General features: G+C 34.9%; 1 protein-coding gene across 2 annotated transcripts in view; it reads left to right on the forward strand.

The window, feature by feature from the left end:
• The window catches only part of KCNT2 (potassium sodium-activated channel subfamily T member 2), a gene marked incomplete at both ends in the record, with an annotated part of 114,370 nt that extends 90,842 nt beyond the window's left edge, over nucleotides 1-23,528 (forward strand). Inside the window, 9 exons of one of the 2 annotated variants that reach the window (XM_079536377.1) lie at nucleotides 1,054-1,125; nucleotides 4,260-4,394; nucleotides 8,533-8,644; nucleotides 15,548-15,649; nucleotides 16,935-17,018; nucleotides 18,973-19,101; nucleotides 20,701-21,001; nucleotides 22,203-22,287; nucleotides 23,417-23,528. In XM_079536377.1, the coding sequence (XP_079392503.1) occupies nucleotides 1,054-1,125; nucleotides 4,260-4,394; nucleotides 8,533-8,644; nucleotides 15,548-15,649; nucleotides 16,935-17,018; nucleotides 18,973-19,101; nucleotides 20,701-21,001; nucleotides 22,203-22,287; nucleotides 23,417-23,528 (1,132 nt within the window). The remainder of the gene's footprint in view (nucleotides 1-1,053; nucleotides 1,126-4,259; nucleotides 4,395-8,532; nucleotides 8,645-15,547; nucleotides 15,650-16,934; nucleotides 17,019-18,972; nucleotides 19,102-20,700; nucleotides 21,002-22,202; nucleotides 22,288-23,416) is intronic. The other variant, XM_079536378.1, reaches the window with a different exon arrangement.
• Between the last annotated feature and the right edge of the window lie 811 nt (nucleotides 23,529-24,339).

Here is a 24,339-nt window from a genome sequence, read left to right on the forward strand (position 1 = left end):
ACATGATTTGGTGAAAGCTTGAATTGCTCTTTAAAGATTTCTGGTTTTTAAAGTTTGTTATAAAGTGATGCTTAAGCTGTGATGTGAACACAGAGTGCCCTCTAGTGCTTGCTATCTTTTCCACAACAGCGCCTGAGCTAACACACTTCAGAGCTATAATTTTACACCTAAATATCATTTTAATGGCAAAAAGTTTTGGCTGATAATTAAATTAGAACCCTTATTTCTCTACCTTCTACACTGCATTTGCAGTGGCTCCTCCCAGCATTCAGTGTTGCAGAGTCCCTCCTGAAAAGCCAGCATGCTTTCTATACATGCATTAGGCTGAGGTCTTGGTGCCATTCATGTCAATTGGCATTTTGCAATTTTTTTCACTGGACTCAGGAATCCAACCACCTTTGATGATCCTGCCTATGTCTTTTTGTTATAATCCTATTTTCTTTTTATCAACCCACTATTACAGTATTCTGTTACCTATACGTGGCATTTTTTGAGATTTCAGTTGTTTCTCGATATGCAAGAAGAAATCCAGTAAAATTTATGAATAAAGAAACAATAAAACTTTATTTCACACATTGTTTTTAAAATAATATTTTTCTTCAAAATTTTTCTCATTAACTTAAATCAGAGTTATTAGCGTAACTCAAAGATTCTACTCCACATTTTCATTAAGGTTTCACTGCTTATTTTTAGTATCCCTAATTCGTGCACTGGAAAACAACTTAGCAGCGTGTCTTTGAAATCAATCACTCGTTTTAATATTTGAAATTGTACTGTGCCATAAATTTTCTGATTTAAGAGGTGCATTTATTAATAAGCATGTGATCATTCTGATCATCCTTTACAGTTACAGCACTGTTATTTCACAGTTTTCTATTACCCGTGTAAAGACATAATACTTCCAAGGTTTTTTTTTTTTTTTTTTTTTTTTTTTTTTGAAGTTAACAAACCACCATCCAAACTACTTGTTTTTGTTTTTTTTTTGAAGTATTTTAGAAGAGATGCTGCTGTTGTGATATTGTGTTTCATTTTGTAATCCCATCTGCTGCTTAGGCCAGATATGCATTTTCTGGATGCAATCTGTTGGTTTCCAATGGTTTACTACATGGTGGGCTCTATCGACAAGTAGGTGAAGTAACTGTTAGAAAACTTAACATTGTAGTGGTCAGTGGCTTGTTTTGTGTATTGTCATTGCATGTCTACGTGTGCGTTATATTTGAAGATGATCTATCTGCATGCATGGTCTGTATGTCTGTGTGCTATAGTTTGAGATTTCACATTTCTGACTTCTAGAGGATATTGTCAGTATAAAGTATGACAGGGAACACAGTTTAGTATCTTCAAAACCCAAGCATTAACATTTATTTTAATAAGTATTTAGTACTTCTCTAGAAATTGCCAGGTAATAGCACTGATTCTAGTGACACCCTTTATCATTTACAGACTAGGCTCATGTAAAATAGCTATAGAACACAAACAACACTAAAACTAATGAGTTTAAATGTGTCCAACAGTCTTAATTTTCCCCTACATAAAATATTCGCCTACTCCAATATTTGTCTTCAGAAATTCTGCTGGTATATATTTGCATATCTAATCTCAGCAACATACATTTAACAGAAAAATCAGGCAGAAATGACAAAGGGGAGAGAGGAGCAATGGCTCAGTAGCATTTTAGTAAGCTCACGTGCCTAGTGTCAAATCAAAGTAGAAAATAGTTTGCTTCACTACATGGCTGCTTTTGAGGTGGAGCTGCAAGGCCACAGTACTCATTCTCCACACAGACATCAAATAATTTATTTCCTGCCCAGAAGTAGCAGAACCTATTTTTTCAATGAAAATTTTAAATATTCAACATTTTAAAATTTTCATCCTGTTTTAACAGGGGCTTTAAAACTGCTTATAATAGCAATAGAGCTGCAGATTTGTCTTGGCAATACCTTGGTCACTGTGAGACCTGCAGTGGGTCTATAGACATGTTTTTTACTTACTAGATGTGTTTTTCTAAAGCAAAAATGTGTCTTGGGTTGTTAATAGCTACTATTTTTTTTTTAAGGTTTTAATCCTATAAAAGTTACAGAAAATTCATAGAAGCAGAATAATTGAACTGACTCACAGTATCTAGAATAATTAATAACCCAAAGACCATTTTTAATTAACTTGGAAGATTAAATTCTAATAAAAATTACTGGTTTTACTTTCAAAAGGAAATCACTTCCTACAGGTTTTTTTCATTTGTTCTGAGGTGTGTTTTATTTCTTTTTAAGAAATGAATGCGTAAACCTGAGGACTACAGTCCACCAAAGACATTACTATGCAAAGTTCTTTTGTTTGCAGTATTGTTAACATGAACTTATGCATCAAATCTGACAATGCAGTCACTTTAAAATCAGATTCTGTAGTTTATTTTTTGACATCTATTTTCATCAGTAATGAGATTTTGTATTTATTCTGTGTTTTCTTAAATGTTTTAAAATCATATATAACCAATAGAAATCAATCATGTTTAGCTAAATGCTACAATGTAAAATATACAAAGTTTCTTTCTTAATGTCTCTGGAATTCACTTCCAATGCATTTAAGAATGCCATCTGCTACCTTTTAAATATCTAATACACTTGTCCTATGCTCACTTGGCATGAAATGTCACAAAGCTGAAGAGAAAACCACAAAAAGGATTACCCATATATACCCTTTATATATATCCTTTTTTTGCTAGAAGCAAGTACCCTGCGGAAAAACATCTTTACAGAAATCCATAGCTTGACTGAACTTCACCAAAATGTACCAAGTTAGCAGAAACATTACAGACTTCGAGTATAAAAGATGTGAGATATGTAACTGACCAGATTCCAGTAGTGCAGGAGTCTGTTACATATTAAGAAATACTGATAATGGAATTGTAAAAATACTTATTAGAATTCTAACTCCCCACATTAAAAAAAACCTCAAAGTAGTGGTACAACTGTAAACAAATGAATAGGTTTTTTTCATCTCTGAAATGCAGAAAATATAGTTGCATTTTAGACTTTGCTGCTATTTTACTGCTAGTTCAGTATTACATTACTGCTGTTTCAGTAATTAAATTACTCAGAGAAAGGTCAGGTTTCCACATATGCACTGACATTATTAATATAGGTCATATAATTTTTCTTTTAGTGGTCAACCACCAGTTAAATTGCAGTTTCAAAAATTATATTATGTATTTGTTTTGGAAGAACACATATAAAATGTAAAATAAACACCAATAATGTGTATCCTTTTCCTTACTCTAGAGTTTCAAAACAGATTTAGAATAGGTTACGTAAAACTTAGGAGCCTTAGAAGATCACTGAGAACAGTAATAATTGAATCAGTATAGTTTAGACAATATTACAGATTAGATCAACTGCCAAATGAGAAGCAATTCTAATGACAAAATAGCATTTCTTCCTTGGAAGTAAAGAATGATGCAAAAAATGTAGCTTTTCAATTTCTCCTGGAAATCATGAAATACCCTTTCTTCTCATTTTCACTTAAGAGTCGCTTGGTTCCCAGCAGCTTTTATTACAGAAACTAAAACAAAAACCAACCAAAGAAAAAAAAAAACTTTCTGAAACTTTTCCAGAATTGTTTTAAAAGTAACTTTTCCTACAGAAACTAACAACCAAAATGTGCTTCATTTTGGAAATAAATATAAGGCATGCTGGCAACTGTAACTTAGTTGTCAGAAGTGGTTTTCTGTGGTCAAACTTCACAGCAGATATTGTCCAGTAGGTGAAATGTACAGCTGTTCCTAAAGGCATTGTAACAACACTCTGACAGATAAAACAGGAGCTTTTCAGATGTTCCCTTAGAACCCTTATGAACATTTTGAAACTGAAACAAAATGTGTTAAAGAGCAATCATTTTAGATCCATTCATTGCCAAAAATAACTATAATGATGAAGCAAGCTGATGAAACATGTAAGGACATACAGTCTTTCCCTGTAACTGTTAAAGGCTCATTTTAATTTCTGAAATAATTCTACCATTTTAGGAAGAGGAGACCGACCATAACAACCTGAAGTGTATTCTCTATGACTTCAAGGAAAACAATTCATATTCTATTCTCTCAATTCATATTTTTGACATGGACTATACTAGAAGTTATAATATGTACATGGAGTTGCAGGGAACCAGCAACTCAACGTGATTTATCAGTATCATCACTAATCTTTTAAGCATTTCAGGTTAAAGTGACTTGTTCATTTCTTTCTTCCTCTTTCTCTTCACAAAAGCCTAGATGACTTATTAAGATGTGGGGTCACCTTTGCAGCTAATATGGTGGTGGTGGACAAAGAAAGTACAATGAGTGCTGAGGAAGACTACATGGCAGATGCTAAGACCATTGTAAATGTTCAAACACTCTTCAGGTAAGAGATTTTTTGCAGTATTGTTTTACATATCCATTAATCACGAAGTACCTAATAATGCATTCTGTATTCAGACGAGGGTGTGGTTTCTATTTTTGTTTCCCCTTTCTTTTCACATAGCAAAAAGCCTTAGCTATGAACTGTTTCTTGGCACAACTCTCTTGAAATCTCAGACAAAACTCATCCCCAAACTTGAGGATAATTTCTAATTTTCAGGTTTATAGGAAAGGAACAAATGTTACTCTTGAAAACAGGTCAAAAAACACCCCACATATTTCTTAGTGCAGCTATCCTTGTGTTGCTAAAGACAATTCAAAAAAACAGATCCTTCTAATGCAGCAGCTTATGCATTAGTATGAAGTTAATTGTGTATAAATTTTGAATATTGATTTTTCAACAAAAAAACAGATTTTCAGGTGCATGTGTGCATTATTACCTGTGACAATAGCATATTCAGAGTCAGGAAGGAATATCTGAATTCAGAGTGAAAAATTATAAGTCTAAGAAAACAACTAAGAAACCAGACAGAGTTCAGAGACCTCCAGATCATTTGAGAACATTTCCTGATTAAAGCTACGCTTCATGTAAGTATCTCAACTCAACAAGTACCAAATGATAGAAATCACGTTAAACAGTGAAGAAGGTTTATTTGAAAAAAAAAAAACAAAAAAACTCACAAACAAAAACAGATATATACGCTATGCAGACAGCTAAGAAATGCTTCCCTGATCTAGTGCTTAAGTCCAAAAACTCCTATGATTTATTTTAGTAAGGTTTGGTCAAGAAAAATAAGCATGTGAAATCCAAAGTATTTCAACAGATTTTTTTTTTCCCCAACTGTGTAGTTCATTAGTGCTAGCATGACTGCATGCACTCCAAAAGAAGCAAAATCTGTGCTACATAAGAAGTTTTAGTTCTGTCTATTTCAACTTTGAGATTTTGAATTTACATTTGATTTTAACACAGATGCATCTCAATCACATATCAAATTTAGAAATTATAATTAAACTTAATTCACGGAACATTCCAGTGTAATAATAACCACACTGTTCTATGATATCTCACTGAGGCAATGATATGCATCACTAAGATTTCCAGAATTTTTTCCCTAAATATAAAATTGAAAAATAGAACGGAAAGTAAATAAAATTTGTTAAGTAGGTGTTGATATTTCCCATAGTTGTGTTCTACCTAGTGCAACACTAAAAAAATAAAATCACAATATTACATTACGTATAATAGATATCCAAGTAGTAAAACATGCTGTATAACCATTCAGTTTACCTGCACAATAGCTACAACTAGATGGCAGCTGTAACTCATGTATGAAACATACAACTGCTCAGTATAATTCTAAGCCTGCATAGACCTTCTTACAAATTCAAAATAAATAAAAATAACACATTTTAAGAATTAACACTGTTTCCAGAAAACCTTGTCAACTTCGTAAACTGTTCTATTTTACCTCTTTTCCTGAATTTACTTCTTCTCAAACACAATGTATTCACTGTATTTCTACATGATATCGAAGTTGCAGGGATAACTAAGTTTTTCTAAGCAGTGTAAAGTAGTGACATTCATCTGTTCTGCAGAATAAACTACATTCATCACATGAACATAACTTTATAAATTAAGATCTTTCAAGTTTTTTTGTTGTTTAGTAATATCTGTAAGAAAGTAATGAAGAAGATAATGGACAAAGGCAATGAACAAAAAGTATAGGATTAAATAAGGATTTTATGTCACTGGAGTGTTGCTAATATGTGCTGTTCTCAAACATTTACACAAATGAAAAAGATTCCAACTACGTCATAAGAAATAAAGCTATATAAGTTTATCTAAATCTCATTGACTCACATCAGCTGATCTCATTATGGATTGCAAGCAGTCCTGAAGAGATGATGCAAGTGCACTGTAATGCTGTTTGGCCTAAGTTGCCAATTCTAATAAGCCTGTTTTGGCATTATTCCCTGATTTACATAAATTACTAAAAATAAATTTACTCTTGTTTAGTCAGAACAGTATATCCCTATCCAGCTTTGATTAGGAGATGGATGTGTTGTTTATAACATGACAGAGTTATTAACACCTTTAAGGATAGAAGTTGTTTCATACCAATTAAAATTCTGACACAACACTAACTTACCAGATTTATAGTTAAAAGGAGCGAAGAGCTGCAACTCAAACAGTTGCATCAAATTAGAAAGGAAATTTTTAATCCTTTGGGTGGAAAAGAACAAATCAGCATAGATTAAAAGTACAAGGAGCAATTACTGGTTTTTGGCTATGTCCTAGAGATCTTTCTCAATGTAAAATGTGAAGCTAATCATTGACTACCACCTCAATAAAACAGGTTTCCTTATGCAGAAAATCTGTACTAGCAGTGTTTATATTCTTATTTTACACTAATTACTGGATTTAAATGCTTATGTTTGGGAAGTCCTGTTTTAAGTTCTTATTATCTAACATTTTAGTGGCTGAGTTTCAAAAACTGCAAGAAATTTGTTAATAACAGTGTACATAATAAGTTAGTCATTCATATGACACTTAGCAATCAGTACCAATTTATAAATGGACCAAATAAGGTTTTATGATGCCATTACATATTTTTCATACTTTATCCTCTCGGCTCATATCCATCTCTCACTTGTCCAATTCCCAAATATCGGTTCAACAACAGCATGTCTTCCATCAGGCTGATTAAGGTTTCCTCTTCCCAAGTCAGGTTTTTTTTTTTTTTTTTTTTTAATTTTTTTGTTAAATAAAAGAAAAAACAAACAAACAAAAAAACCCTGAAAACAGAATGAAGAAGAAAAGAGAAATCTCTGTAAAGAATAGGCCTGTACCGTTGAAAGTTTGCAGGCAGTGCCTTCAACTAGGGTTAAGAGACAATCTTGCTTTGACAATCTCTAATGCTTTTTCCCTATTTCCACTGGAGGGCACTCTTAAATAAGAGGTCTGAATTTTTTATCGATAGCACATTTGTAGATCTTTTGCAATCTTCTTTTATAACTTGGTTATTAACTAAATCCGTCTGTAGCAGAAAACTAGTAACTTGCAAATCTTCTTCAGATCATGTGCATCTTATCATTAGATTAGTTGTTTAATTTGCTTTTAGTTCTAAATTATTATACTGTTGTTTTCCAAACCTGAATGCTGGTCCATTAACACAACAATACCAGAAAAATTTCCAGCCAGCAGAAACTTCAGTAATTATATGCTACGTGATACACAATTAACACAGATAATAACTGGACTTTTTCCTTAGGTTAGTTAAGAGATAGAAGTTCATATGTACAGAGCATTTTCAAGGCTTTCATTTGTATCATATATTAAAAAATAAATAAATGAAGTCACACCATAGTTGCAACTCAAGTGTGTGTTTACCATGTATTTAACCTATCTATGTAGGCTCTATTCCCTAAGGGCTCAATCTTTAGTAGAATGTAATAGCCTTTATATAACTACTGCACTAGCTAAACTGCCACAGAAAATACTGAACATACACAGCGCTTTTCAAGCTACAGTGCACACAAGATGTCATTAAGTGATGCCGTCCAGATTCTCAGCTAGTTTACTAATTCCATTTTCTCTTATATGATCACAATATTTGGTTATTCACAGGAACAGAACTGCTAACATAACGATGTCCAACATTTCTATAATCATATGATTTAATACTATATATAAAGCTCAACAGACATAGAAAGAAACTGCAGTAAGATGCCATTAACACACATACTACTAGGTAGTTCTTGAAATACATTTTGCCAAATTTAGGCTCTATGTGAATTATTATTTCAGTGAAGTTCATCCCTACAAAACTGAGGGCAAGGACTAAAGAGTTGAAAAAACTGCACCGTGCAATCCATTTGACATTACCTCACTAAGGTCAGGTTCCAAGAAAAGCACATAAAATGATTGATGACTGCCATGTATTATCGGTACAATATGACAAATTTAGAGCCTTATATCAGAGTCTATTATATGAGTTTTTTATGCTGCCAAAAAGACTTAAGTTTTCAGGTGCTTAATTAAAAACATGGACATGAACACAAGTCACAGCATTATGTAGATCCTTACATTTGTGAACTGTTCTAATTGGAGCTTAAAACTGCAACATTCTTTTGAAATACAGGTTGTTCTCGAGCCTAAGCATTATCACAGAGCTAACTCACCCCGCCAATATGAGATTCATGCAATTCAGAGCCAAAGACTGCTATTCTCTTGCTTTATCCAAATTGGAAAAGGTAAGTAATGAGATCTCTAAAATGTAGAAAACAGTTAAATATACTAAACACTTAATACATACACATCTCCTAGAATAATGTGCAGTTTGTATTCCATTTTGATGTAAAAGTGTTGTAATCATATATCCTGTTAGCATTTTCATTTATCTGGTAGTTACATTATCACGACAGTCTAAGAGCACCAGTTCTCTTTCATAGTACAGTCCTACTAATGGTAAGGATAGTAACACTGCTTAAACGTTGACAGACCCATACAGGCTCATGTCTGTTTGGCATTTTCAAGTTAGCAAACAGAAGGGCCATAGGGAGGTAAGCCGAGTTTAACTTGCTCAAGAACACGTGACCCCGGGCTCATCCAAGATACTATTGCTAGACAGTAACTTCAGCTACCTGCTTAACTTGGTCAATTCCAGGACAAACCTCTTTTTCAGAGATGGTGATCTGACTGACCTAGAAAACTTTCATATCGTTTTCACGATCACAGGCCACATTCTGAGTTACTTCATGAGATCAAGACAAATACTATCATGACACTGGTCTTCAAAACAGACTTTTTCACTCCAGTCCCTCTCCATCCACCACCCCCCACTTGCTAGTAAACTAGGCATACTCCCAGTTTCTTCGTGTTGTATGTCTTAGTTACCGTAGAAAAATCTGAGTTCAGTTTGAAGTCATTTTTATTATGCAGAAGTAACTTAAAACTCCCATTTCCTAGCTGCACAGCGAGTGCCCTAGAATCTGGGTGTAAATTTGAAATTTACATTTTTGCTATTTACTGTGTAACAGTGACATAGTTTTGACAAGTGTTCGTGTAAGGTATTATGTAATGGAAAACCACCTTTTCACACAAGTTTATCTTCGCAGCCCAGCTCCCAGTATCTTACACAAGAATGGAACTCTTAAATTCAGCTTGTTTAGATGAAACAGGATATGAAGCTTTTATCACAATCAACTGTATTGACTATCCATGCATACATGTTGATCAAAAAATGCAAATATGTAGGTGATATTTTGTGATTTTTTAGTCTTTGCTTAAAACAGAAGGATAGCTTAAATCTTGTTTAGGCGGTTTGATTTGCACAGAATTGAGAATCATGAAAAAGCTAGACAGAAACTGTTATGAAGAGAGGAACAGTTTCATTGGGAGGCATATTTTCATTTTTATTACCTCACTCCTTGTACCCATAAAGGTTTGCACCCATGATTCCTACATTTTAGCACTCCTGCCCTCTCCCCTCAGTGCTAACTGCAGAAAGAATTAAGCGGGAAGTGGCTGGAATCATGCACTGCTAGTTTATATAGAGCATCAAGTGCCAACAGCTGAAAGACATAGGTTAGAACACACTATTGAAGCTTACGTGCACTATTATCTGCTGCAAATATTATTTATTTTCAACATACTCCCTTAATATGTAAAACTTAATGACTAGGGGCAGCAAGGATAGCAGTAGCTTCTTTTCCAGTATGTGGCACCTGCAGTTCAAAAACTTAGTTCTCCATTTGTCCCAGATAAAGAAAAAATACGAGGTAACCATTACCCTTCCTTAAAGAGTTTAGAATGCCCTGGCTGATTAAATACCACAGGTTTCAATGGAAGGATAAAAACTCTTAAGTTTAAATGATCTTTTAAAGTATGTGCAACCCTGTGTAAATTTCATCATACTATACTCTGATTTTATATCCTCCAAAGCATAAGTATATACACATTAGGTAAGCAAAAAAATCTATCTGGGATAGCTGCCTATTTGGAGTGACACACACAAAGACAGTTTGCTTTTCTGAACTTCTGTTAAGGATAAAACACGCTGTCTTCATTTCTTTTTAGTTTTGTTCTGATTTGAAGCGGATCTGAAGTAACGTTAAACAATAAAAGCATAAATAATAAGGATGCACATTTTGCTGCTGAATTGAGATCTGTAGATAGCAGTTCCAGATCAACAATAAAAAAATGAATCTGTTCTTGCTAAAAAGCCAGAACAGAAGCAATTAGGAAAATAATCAAAGAAACCATAAAGTACTGCAGAGGTGTGATAACAATCCCAAATTACTTATATCAAGAAAGGGACTAAAAAGAGGTTTCTGTGACTGTATTTCAATCAGCTGTATCTCACATGGGCAACAACTAGTATAAGAACTAACAATGTACTTCACTGTTCTCTGTAGAAAGCAACTGAACGTCATCGCATTTATGTTTTTGGAAGACCCCAAAACATGTGTGTGTCACATTATGTACTTGTAGATTCCTTTACAGTGACTTTACATTGCTTGTACGAAACATTTATAGCCTTCCATGGAGTTCCATATTGCTGTCTAAACTGCAGGAGAATATATCAAATCGAGATGGGCCGTACACCTCTTTCAGCCACTGATGGAGTGGCCAAAGCAGGGCTTCAGGTTAGCTTGCAGATAGTGCTTTGTAATTGGCATTCCAGTATTAATGATTTAGACTATATTTTTATTTTTAAATAGTAAAAAGGCAAAATCGCAATAAAAACTTGAGCCAGACAGACATTCTCTAGTGTTCTGACAAAATGCAACCCTCCAAAAAATAAACTATAAATTAAATAGCAATAGAGAGGAAGCATGGCACATGCTAGGAACTATCAAAATCAGAAGCGCACATTTGTTACTACTCAGAAAAGTGATAATTTTCAACTTCCTGACTTGAATCAAACCACAACCATAAAACAATGAGGATGAAGTAAATAATCTATTAATAACTATCTTAAAACTATGTAAGCTATGTGTGCATTCCATTGAAATGCACATACACCACAGTCTTTTATTTATGTTCCTAGAAATGATCTACGCTTTTTCTTTGAGTAGTTATATCTCCTTTCTCATGAATTCCAAAACAAGTGTCAGAGAAGGAGCTGCTGGGCATCACACATGGGAAAAAAAAACATTTCAGGCATTCTGACATATTTCTGGCTTCTACATCTGCTATATTGTCTGGAAGACCAATGAGTATGCAGGTAATAAGGAAAAAAACCATCAACACCAGATGCCTGAGTAAAAAATGCATTTCTAACAAATCTATTTTAAGCCAGAAAAAAGGAAAAACAAGTCTGTAATAAAAGAAAGGAAGCAATATAAAAAACTTAATATAAATGGGAAAAATAAATGTACTCTTGTTTTAAAATAAACCAAATGGTCTGTTTGTCGTTGGATACAAAGCAAAAGTATTTCTGAAGATACGGCCTTTGCCCTAACTCACCTCTTCATGGCTCCAAACCAGAATCCTCAGCAAATTCTCCCCAAAAGATGGAAGGATAAACACTACACCTCATTCACATGGTATTTTTCATATGATTGTCACAGTTGCCTTTAAAATATTTTGTGGCATGATTCAAAGAATTTAATGTAACATATGCTATGAAATTCATATGGTTTTAATACTGAAGTATTTGTTGTACAACACAAGCATGAACAAGCTTTCATTCACAATAACTTTTCTTCAATTCCTATCTTCTACTTTGCAATAAACGAAAAGCATTCAAATGTATGATGTAGAGCTACAAAATTAATACATACGGTCTTCATCTCTGTGGCTTACACCAGTAAGACCAATAGCATGCTTTTCTAAATAAGTGTTCTTTGTACAATTAAGATGATGCTTTCTTCAATTTTATATGAAATACACTTGTTGAAACACTCTTTGCCATTTCAACCAGAACATGTGTGCATTGTTTGCATGCATGCATTTGTCATGGTAAAGAAAAATTGAGTCACAGATAAATAAAAATATGGAGCTTTGCTCAAACCATGCAGAAACAAATAACTAGCAAAAAAACTTCAACAAAATCAAGCTTTTTTTTTTTTTCTTCCTCTGCGCAAGACAATAGTCCTCTTTCCCTTGCTTGTATTGAGATTTCAGTTCAATACTTCTATTTGGTCTAATGTTTCACAGAAGCAGTATAAATCTTAGCAATGAAACTGAACCATGAAGGGCAGATTTAAACTCTAAGTCTAAACACACCAAACTTATTAAGGATAATGAAGTATATAGTATTTTTTTTCCTACTGATTCAACAAGGGAAGCAAGCTTACCAGATGCTTTTAAAATTACATTCTGAAAAAAAAAAAAACCCAAAAACTTAAGTATCTGAACACATGCTTCTCTGGTTCTTCATTTAAACTATTGATTATCCTCAGTTAAACAGGCATTTCTGCCATGCTGTTAGTGATTACATTGTTCCAGAAATATAATGCAGCTCAACCTGATATTGTAATGTCAAAAAAAAAAAAAAAAAAAAAAAAAAAAAAAAAGGATCTTTCCCTTACAATGCAAAAGTATTCTAACTACAATGATACGTAAGATTCTAGCATATTTTAAAGAGTATTTAATTTAAAGAACAAAATATTTTACTTTTTTTTTTTTTTTTTTTAAAAAAAAAGAGGAGGTTACTCATGAAAAAATATACTCTGCACAAACACCTCTAAATATCTCCTGTGGACAGGACAATGTTGCCTGTTGGGATTAATGGGCTTAGACTATAATTGCTGTGTCAATTATACTTCATATACAAGGGAGACTTGTAAGGGTATATTTTCTTTTTATGACCTAGTGACATAAAAGTACAGAGAGGAGTGTGACTGTATAGAACAAAAGAGTACAAGATAATTTTTCCATTTAGCTTTAGTATGCTTACCTGAGTAGCAAGCTGTACATAGACTCTCGACAACTGCAATAGCAGGCTGGACATAAGTTATTTTAATTGAAATGTATGATAAATAAACCTTAGCTGAATAATATGGAAATAGATTCTTGGGAAAGAAAGTGAAGTTGAATACGTTACCTACAACACTTTACACACTGACAACTAGAAAAGCACCGTGGTGGACAAACATATCTGCTATAAAAGAACAGACAGAAGCCTGCTTATTAGTAATTTACAGTATGTATGTGTGTGTGTGTGTGTATTTATAACAATTGGCCTGTAACTGTAGTCTTGACCTGCCTGCAAATTAGGGAATAACCTTCTGGTTTGTGGAAAGCTCATTTAGCCAGTCAGCCAGAACGTAGCTAACATGTTAAAAGTTAGCAGAGCAGCTCACATGGCGTGGGTCACAGTGGGAGCCCAGAGATTGTTGGTTTGCACTATGCAGCAGGCTTTGGTACTCCCATTACCAGCTGGATAAGTACCTGCAGCAAATCAGTAATCTCAACCCAGCCAGATATCTGGAGGCCAGTTTCTATCGTTCAGGTAGCACCTGGTATGAATTCTGCTTGTGAGTTAACAAGCGCTTGTCAGAATTTCAGTCACTGGTGCCACTTTGACTTTTAAGATTTTAAGTTCCTCTTCGAGGATTTTAAGTTCCTTTGAACTGCTAGTGGGAGATGTGATCTCTTTGACAAGGCAAGTTAGAAGTATCTGTGTCAAGCTGGTTAGGAATGAGATATGACTTAATGAGTTTCATTAGTTTATATAATGCTGAGCAGAAGTAGAGTATACAACTTTCTACTGTAATGACATCACTGTAGTCTGCACTTGAGTTTGAAGATGCTTGTTCTAGACCATTTTTGCCCTAAAAATGGTGTATTCTAATACAACTCAACAGCATTTGTTCAGAATATAGAGAATACTTAGAATAAATGATAATAAAAACCAACAAGCACTGAGATACTTTTTAAAAATTTTTAGGCCCCCTTTACAGAGGTGAAATTTTACAAAGAGTGGATTAATGACAGCAAGAGTTACTTTAAATACTTTTAACTAGAAACTACTTCTATTCCTTGACATCCTTTTCAACCCTGCTCATATAAAACAGTAAGAATTAACAGGTGAAACCAACAATGACAAACAGAGGTTACAGCATGCTGCAATTGAACCTAAACACATTTGGATGATGCTCTAGCTAGAACAGACTTATACTTTGCATATCACAGAATCAGAGCATGGTTGGATTTGAAAGCAACGTCTGGAAGTTTTCTTGCAAATGGCCCTTGCTCAAACAGTGTCACCTGGAGTAGGTTGCCCAGGACAACATTCAGACAGTTTTTGTTCATCTCCAAGGAAGGACTCTACAACCTGTTTTGCTACTTTGTCACCCAAAACAATAAAATGTTTCCATATGCTCAGAAAGAATCATTTGCATTTCAGTTTATGCCCATTTCCTCTTGTCCTCATACTGGGCACCACTGAAAAGAACCTACCACAGAATCATGTTTATCTCCGCCATCTTTTCATCCTCCCTTCAAACATTTGTACGCCTGAAATCACCATCAACCAATCCACCCACACCTCCCCATACTTTGTCTTGGGATTGTTTTGTCTGAGTCCTTTCCTTATGCTCGAATATCTTGATCATCTTAGTAAAACTAGCTTGACTCTCCAGAACATTCATGACCTGCATGTTCCCGGGAGCCCAGAACTATACACTAGTATTCCACACTTGGCCTCACCAGTGCTGAGAAGAGGGGAAGATATCGCCTCCCTTGACCTACTGGCAACACTCCTCCTAACACCCAGGATTCTGTTAGCTGCCTTTGCAGCAAGGGCTCATTGTCAATCCATGTTCAATTTGAGACCACCAGGATCCCCATACCCACCCTACAAGGCTGCCTCTGAGACTGCTAGCCCCAAGCACAGATTGGTGTATGTATGTGAATGAATGTGCCTCTCCATTCCAAAACATGACTTCTCTGTACTTTGAGAACATGCTCTTTATGATGTATCAAGCTTTCAATTTGGAGATGTCATCTCTCCTTAAAATAGGAAAAATTATTTCCAACCTGTAGTTTACTCAAATATTACTGAAGGAATAGGACGTATTTGTGGAAACTATCTTAAGAACAAAGCCATTTTTATACTTTTGCTCTCTTTCAAAGTAGCGTTAAGTTGGTATTATAATCCCTCCAAAAGCAGTAATTTTTTTTCATTATTTTTAATTTCCATGCAGAAAGAACGGGAGAAGGGATCTAATTTAGCATTTATGTTTCGACTGCCCTTTGCCGCTGGCAGGGTTTTCAGCATCAGTATGTTGGACACACTGCTGTACCAGGTACTGTGAATAACAACCACGTGCCTTCATTTCACATAGTCATGCCATGTTACCACCCATTTTTTCTACTTAGTTGTTGGATTACCCTGTTTTCCTACATTAACCCATTAATGTAGGTGTTATGCCAGGAACAATCAAAGGTAAAAGACCATAGAGCACATTCTATCTGACAGCACTACTTGCAGTCACCAACCCAAAACTGTCTATGAACATATTCTGTTTTAAATATTATAACACTGTGAAGATCTCCACAGAAAAAATGGATAGTTTTGATACAAACTGTATAAAATACAGATTATAGAGACTGTTAACACTGGAAAAAAAACAAATACACATTGCCAACTTCAACAAAACAGTGCCTCTAATCACAAAAATCAATAGAAATATTTGTATGAATAGTTTATCAGCAACCTTCACTTCCTGATAGAAACTTTTATTACATTACCCTATCTTGTCCTCTTACTCTTGTTAACTAGACCTCCAGATGAGCAGCCATCACACTTTAAAGCCAAAGAGCCAGTTGCAAGTTGTGTTCTAAGGAAAGATAGCCTGCTTCGAATGCTGCCCTTCTACACTCAAGAGATGGCAATGAACAGACCTACCACAGTTAGGAGAGCACACATGGCTTTCTGATTCCAGCAGTCCAGTTGATAAGGAGATGAAACATTTGTGGTTTTAGCATATGTAATGTCCATTCCTGGTCTCCTTAGCATGCATTCCTACATTTAGTTTGGTTAGTCCTCTCTAATTTCTATCATTCTACCAAAACACTTTTGTTAAAGCAACAAGTCTGATCTGAGGTAAGGCGGATTTTACCTTAATCATTAGCTGGACCAGCAAAGACAAATGACTCCAGGTCGAATTAAGATAATAGAAGCCTCACCTTAGTATTACCCACTACTCTATACTGCACCTCCACGTGACATATGACAGCTTTTCATATGCACAGAAGATAGTCATTAAAGTTTCACAAGAAATAAATGTTAACAGGTTACTCCCATTGATAAACAGCTTAGTTTTCAAGCTACCTCATCATGCCTTTGACTCCTGTATGGACATATGCAGAATTTTTTTTTTTTTTTTTTTTTTTTTTTAAAATCAATAGATTCAGCATGCATAAAGAAATAACTGTTTCTACAATTACAAAGATACTTAAAAGATATTGACTTTAAACACAGATGTACAGTTTCTGTGGAATTCACATATGGTGCATATGGTTATCTGCTCATCTATTTACTGAAGCTTTTCTTTTGTCTTTCTGTGTCTTCTTTTAAAAATCTTGCAGTCATTTGTGAAAGATTATATGATCTCTATCACAAGACTTCTCCTAGGACTTGATACAACACCAGGATCTGGGTTTCTTTGTTCAGTAAGTTCTGAAAAAGTATATTTACTGTTATTACAAAGCAACAGAGAATGTTCCATATGGTCTGCAAAACACCACTATCTTTGTAGAAGAGTTTCGTTTTTGTTGAATACCAAGAAAGGCCATCTGTTTCATTTTTCAGCAAGGGGAAAAAGAACTGCAGGAAATTAGGTAGAAAACATTAATAGTTTAAGTTACTCAAAAAAAAAAAAAAAAAAAAGCATAGAACAACCACCAAATTAACCAATCCACCAATCCGCCCCATCCCAAAGAAACACAATACATACTCTGAAGCATAAAGAAACATAGGAAATACAGAAAAATGCAAGAAAAGTGCAAGTTTGTTTGTTATTATTTTAATAGATGTATATAGCAGTTCAGTAACCAATTTTACTAACCAAATACAAGGGCTGCTCCAGAACTAACATCTCCTATTTATTATTTTGCTCATGGTGTCAGAGGCAGACACTGGTGGTACGGCAGCACAGGTTGAACCTTCCCACCAATATTCCATTACATTTTGTTACCATGGAACAGATGGCAACAGAGTGGCAGTCAGACAAAATGACATCTGATATGGAAGTGCATTTAAAGCAAAGGTGTGCCACTGAATTCCTTCATGTAAAAATATGGCACCTACTGAATTTCACTTAGGCTTGCTGAAAATCTAGAGATCACATTGTATGTCAACTCAGTGAGTGGTTCATTTCAGCAGTGGTGACAGCAACATGAATCACAAACCACGTTCTGGACAGCTATGCCGAGTTTTATGAGCACAGCACATAGGCTCTTGCTCGTTATTGCTGAAAATGCATAGCTAATAGCTATGATTGTATTGAAGAAATGGTGTTTTGTAGCTGAGAATTTACTCTATCAAATAATGTTATTATGCTCTTTGTATCTATTTTAGTTTCCGTGGAAATAAGTAGGAGGTACTACTTTTAGAACAACCTATATTTATCAAAAACAAGAAACTCTTCCTGTATAGTACATCCTGACTAGTATTTATTCCTAATGCTATTTTACAACTGTTTCCAATCATAAGTAATGAAGGACAAAATTTAGTTTTATATAAATAAGCATCTATACGCATACCTAAACTGAAGTTATTTGGTGTATTTCAGTGCAGTTCAAAAGTCAATATCCTCCATGCAGTTAAAAATATTATAAGAGGGTTACTCTATTCAACTTTATTTTCCCTCATACCCACCAACAACAGTAGCAAAGATACAAGTCAAAGTTGAGTCATTTGCCAGTTGTTTTGTAGTGAAGTATAAAGCATTATAGATTGTTGCTCTCAAAAATGAAGTTTGCTCTAATTGCTCTAATTCATGTTAATTTGAAAAAGTTTGTTTTAAAGAAAACCACTGCAGAGTTTGTAGGTCAATCATTAACTTAGTTACAGTAAATGCCAATTAGCTGCATCTCTGACAAGATACTTGTGCATCTTGAAATAAAGCTTGTGTAAGCTGTTAGTTATTTGAAATTAATTTAAGAATTCATTCTTCCATATTAACGTTTATCATATTGCCTTCTTTCCTTCTCCCAAATACTCTACATGTAGCATAAAGCACAGTTACCTGGATGCATTCAAAATACGTGCTTGTTCTTCAGTCTATCACCGGTTTCTTACTACTGCTAATACTTAGTTCATCCTTTTACATTTTACTCATATATACGAACATCATGTGAAGGAAATTTTCGAGCAACTTCAAAATAAAGACAGGTCATTCCATCAGACTGAACCATTTGCACTGCAGTGTCTCGCAAATAGAGAGCAAGGGAACAGGGTCTACAAACTCTAGAAATTTCAGGTTTATTGTGGATGAAAGGTACAATGCTACAATATGATCATTATCAGCTAGCACCTGGTTCCAAAAAAATTTCAAGAGTGGTATGATGAACAAGAGGTAAACCCTCACGAGTTTAAGTTTTCTTCCTATTATTATTTGTTCAGATGAAAATCACAGAAGAGGATTTATGGATTAGGACATATGCCAGACTATATCAGAAACTTTGTTCTTCTACAGGAGACATTCCAATTGGAGTCTACAGGACAGAACCCCAAAAGCTTACAACGTCTGAAGTATGTCAGTTTACTATACTCTCGGGATTTGGTTACCTCTTATTTAAAGAATATTGGGGATGCCATGTCTGCAAATGCACTTAATTCCAATCCACTGAAGGTCACCATCTGCTGATGCATATACAGTCAGATTAACACTCGGCCCAGTCTACATACAGATTTTCATTCCTTTGCTCATCTACAAAGAAGTGGCTGACTGAAGGAATAGCTCAAGCACAGGTAGGACAGGCTCTGAGAGTTAGCTCTAGTCTGACCTTGCATGTAGTGGCAACTAACAGCATTATCAATAAGCTGTATGACCAGTGCAGGAAACCCCTAAGACAATTTTCAACACTGATAAGCAGAATATTGCTTTCATATTTTATTCTAATAGGAAAAGAAAGAAATTTAGAAACTCAGCAGCATTTCAGATAAGTTTGCTTTACTTTGAGCATATTATTAACTCATTCTGTTCTTAGGGATTCTATTAAGTGAGCAGCCACCATTTTCAAGTCATCTTTATTTTATGCTTTAACAAAAAAAAGGACAAGGAAACAGCAATAAACCACATCAAAATCAGTCACAGAATCATAAGAACAGCTTGAGGTGGAAGGATCCTTAAGTTTACACAAATCCACCCCCCTGCCGTGGGCAGGGTTGCCACTCACTGGATGAGGATGCCCAGGTCCCCAGCCAATCTGGACTTGAACGTCTCCAGTGATGATGCATCCACAACTTCTCTGGGCAGCCTGTGCCAGTATCTCACCACCCTCTGAGAAGATAATTTCATCATAAAACCTAATCACAATCTTCCCTCTTTTAGTTAAAACCATTTTCCCCTTATCACTGTTTTCCCCTATAAGAAGTCTGTATCTCTCTTGCTTATATAAGCTCCCTTCAAGTACTGGAAGGCCTTCAAGAGGTCTCCCTGGAACCTTTTCTTCTCCAAGCTAAAAAAAGCTGAGATCCCTCATCAGAAACTGGGTAATAAGACCTTACTAATACCAGGGATAGTTTACTATTTCAGTGACAGTAAAAGACATGGTTGTTACATCACAGTAACAACCCATTATCGGTAATTTCAAAAAGATAGCTGAAAGTACTAGCTAAATCTTATGCTGAAGTTAACAACTTGAAAAGAGTGGTTTTTAAGTGTTTTCCCTTATATTTCTTCTTTTCCTTTTTTATGTTACAACTACATATATAGTCCATCTACTTGAGTTATTAGGTGACATGAAGAAAACAGCGGAAGACCGGATTTTGACACTTGCTTTTTTTCTTAACTGTCTTGCTAAAAAAGCAGCATAACTGTACCCAAAGGTAGAAACTTCAGAGTACCTTATTTGGAAAATGTGCCCTGAATCACACTGGTAACAGGCGCCTTTTGCCTTTTATCTTAAGAGAGCACTCAGAGCAGTGCAGTGGATGTTGAATTACTTCCTAATGAATTTGAAGTATATGTATGTATGTATGTATGTATGTATATATATATAAGTTTAGATAGCTTCAGGTTACATAACTTGAATTTCTAAAAATAGGATGTTCAACTACACTACCGAAAACATTTTACTCCACTTCTATTCTTTAATGCCCTTATTCTCTTATCACTTTCCTTTCAAGTCTCAAATCTCTATCAGCGTAGAAGAATGGGAAGACACTAAGGACACCAGGGAACAGGTTAACTATCGTAGTAATCATCGTAATTCAACATCTAGCGATCAGTCCGATCACCCCTTGTTACGACGAAAAAGCATGCAGTGGGCTCGACGGCTGAGCCGAAGAGTACCGAGACACTCTGGTAAAACAGCTGAGAGGATAAGCCAGCAGCGAATGAACCTTTACAGGAGGTCAGAAAGACAGGAACTTGCTGAGCTTGTGAAAAACAGAATGAAACATCTGGGCCTGTCTCCAGCAGGATACGGTACGCAATACTTAATGAAAATACTAGCATCATGGAAAAAAAGCCTCATCTTAATGGATGCCATGAACTAAAGTGACCACAGTTACTTACAAATCTTCATGTATGGGAATAATCCTAAAGCCAATTTTACACCTTCAGCTTTCTTTACACTGATAACATACCTCTGAGACCTCCAATTCTAAATTCAATTAACTGTGAATTCACTTAATCCAATTGAGGCATAACACTTGTTTGGTCACTTGTTTCGCAGGGGCATGATGGTGCTAACGTATTGGTGAATGCATTTGTATAACTTGTTAAAATACTTAATACTGTAATAATTGTTAAAATTGGTTTTACTATACAGAATTAAACTGCACTGGTAAAAGATCACTTCAGCTTTGTAATTGCACCTGGATTCAGAGTCAATTATTCTCTAGACAGAATTACTTACAATGGTGCAAAATATGTGATACAGGAACAGAGGAAAGTTACACATAGTAGAAAACAGTCATTTTTAACCTGCAGAACACACTTCAAACACAGTTCATTACTAAGATTTAGGAATTGCACTGAAACTAGAACTGGGCTATTCCACATTATTTAATTTTCACTTAAAAAGAAGAACTATGTACAAAATGTTTATTCATTTTAGACCTATTAGTCTCGCTGTGACACCCTAGGAAAAGCATTCAAAGTAAACTACAGAAAAGATAATGTCAGTGATAGCTACAGTTAGGCTGAGACTTTACTTAGCAAAACTTCCAAAAAAAAAAAAAAAACAAAACCAATTGTGTTTTCTCTGTCTTCCACATTCTGACCCACTGGCACAGGTGAAAAAAGGAAACACTTCATATCAACTAAATTTAGAAATGGATGAGAATTTCATATGCCTGCATTTAAGCTTGGCTACTTCCCACTTGCTGACATAAGCCATGTAACACATTGGTTGAAGTAAAATTGAGCTGTATTGAGAATTGCTGTAACTGGAAAGAAGTGCAAAAGAATATATTTCAGAAAGAAAGCATGTTTGGAGAGCGGAAAACTCAAAAGTCGATACATCAGATAGTTCTAACTATTTGGTATTACCTTGGCACCTGATATATTTTATTTGACAACTCTGAGTCAAAAAAGATCAACTTTCAAAATTAGGTTGTTACAAATTATACTTTTGATGATATGTTTTTAAACCTAATTTGGTACATTTATCTTTGTCCTCTAGATGAAATGAATGATCATCAGAACAACCTTTCTTACATCCTGATCAATCCTTCTCCAGATACAAGATTAGAGCTGAATGACATAGTGTAAGTTAAAGAAAAAAAGTCACAAGAAGCGTAAAGTTTCTTTTCTCATACTTCTGCTCAGGCAATGGGGACACATTGCCATGCACCTGAAAAATGGATGGAAAAGATGGAGACTTCTATCTAAACAGACATGTAATGGTACTTATATGTATACATAAACATGTATTTAATTCTTTATGTATGATGGTGTAAAATACATAATTTTTTGATATCCGCTTAACTCCATTTTCTCTTATCTTGGTCTGCGTATGTATACAAACTAACCAAGTTCACTGGATATCTTCACAGAATTAATAACCTTGCTTATAATCAAGCTACCCAGATCTACAGGAAGATCAACCTTTTGAATCAGTGCTTTCAAATGGGATTTTGCAGTGGTCTTTGAATCCATGATACAGCAGAAAAAAAAACATTTCTCTCATACAATATTTGTGCTTAAGATTATTTGAACACAAATAGCAGGACCTAAATGCAGAAATTCCCCCACTCATAAATTCCAGAGAAATTAAAAATCATATTAGATAATATTCAGCTTTGAACTACCACATAAGGAATCTGTAAATGCTGAGACAGTTTAACTGCACTCAAAGCAGCATTTGCAGCAGTTAGAATTTCAAGTAGTTCTTTCTCAAGAGGAGGGGTTCATCTTGAGTGTATCAGCGTATATCAAATGTATCAACATCATGCTTTTTATTTGTTGAGCATAGTTAGAAGTGTGTCCCTAGCTTTCACACAAAAATTTTATAATTTACTCCAATTTACTTTTGCCCCTTCTTCAAAGCATAATGAATAAAGCAAATGCATAAATACAGAGAGTTACTGGCAAACTTCTGTGTTCGGTGACCATAGTGGATGCTCAGGAAAACAGCTGATGCATCCAAAGGTCAAATGGGCTCTCAGACAAAATTGAGGTTTAACTGTGTCTAGTACATACAGATAATGCCTAGGTAGACACAGTGTGAAACTACTATCTAATGTGAGTGGACTTGCCAACTTGTCCAAGTTAACCAACAGAAACTGGATTAAGTCTAACTCTTCCTCAGAACTTCCCAACAACATTATAATAGTATGTTTACTAATCCTTGTTTGTGCCAAGTCTGTTTAATAAGAATTGTAATTTCTTTTGTAGATACTTGATCAGACCTGATCCATTGGCTTATGTTCCAAACACAGCATCCAGCCGAAAAGACAGCTTCTGCAATACAGTGGGACAAGATACCAGAGAGGAAACACAACTTTGACATGCAATTCAACAAAATTAACAGTTTTATACATATAGTTTCCTCCAATCATTTTGAAAACTAAGTGGTACATTTTATTCAGTTTTTGGAAACAAAGTGACAGTGGGTAAGTCACTAATTTTAGAGACACAGTCTCTAGAAACTCTTATGAGTTTCCTCATGATTGTCAAGCTTGTAGGCTGTTCAACATTATAGTTGAACTTCAGTTTAGCAGGAAACTGTTATGATTTAACCAATATGAAGAAATGATTAAAGAAGTAAGAGACTCCAAAATGTTTCACTTAGAAGCTTCTAAGTATATCTATCAAGGTGGCAGCATGTCTGCGAATAAGCTCCCGACATAAATCATAAAAGATTATCTGATGTCCATCAAGGGATCATGTATGCGTAGCAGAAAATAAGTTAATATTTAAAGTTGTCAAAGAGGATGTTTGTGCCAAGAATACAACCTCTGAGATAGTTTTCAAGCTTAACTTGTCACCCATTTACATTTGAACAGCCTTGTTTTACTCCCATTATGGCCTCTAGGACTTGAATGTTTGCTCTGTGAGTTTACAGATGACACAGCTTAGTCACGCTGTAGAGATTGACCTGAGGAACATCTACTGAAAAATTAGCTCAGAGAAGCTCAGAGAATCTCACAGGGGCATTTCAAGAAAGAACAATTCATAGAGCAAGCAAAGCAGAACTTTTAAAGGAATTATATAAAAGCAGTCCTTTACATTTGCAAAAATCTGGTAAGAATACGTGAAGCTACAAACAGTGGTAGCTCAGATGAAAAATGAATCATTTAACATTTCTCAGTCACAGA

The sequence above is a fragment of the Tetrao urogallus genome (genome assembly GCF_951394365.1).
Source record: "Tetrao urogallus genome assembly, chromosome: 5".
Classification (NCBI taxonomy): Eukaryota; Metazoa; Chordata; class Aves; order Galliformes; family Phasianidae; genus Tetrao; species Tetrao urogallus.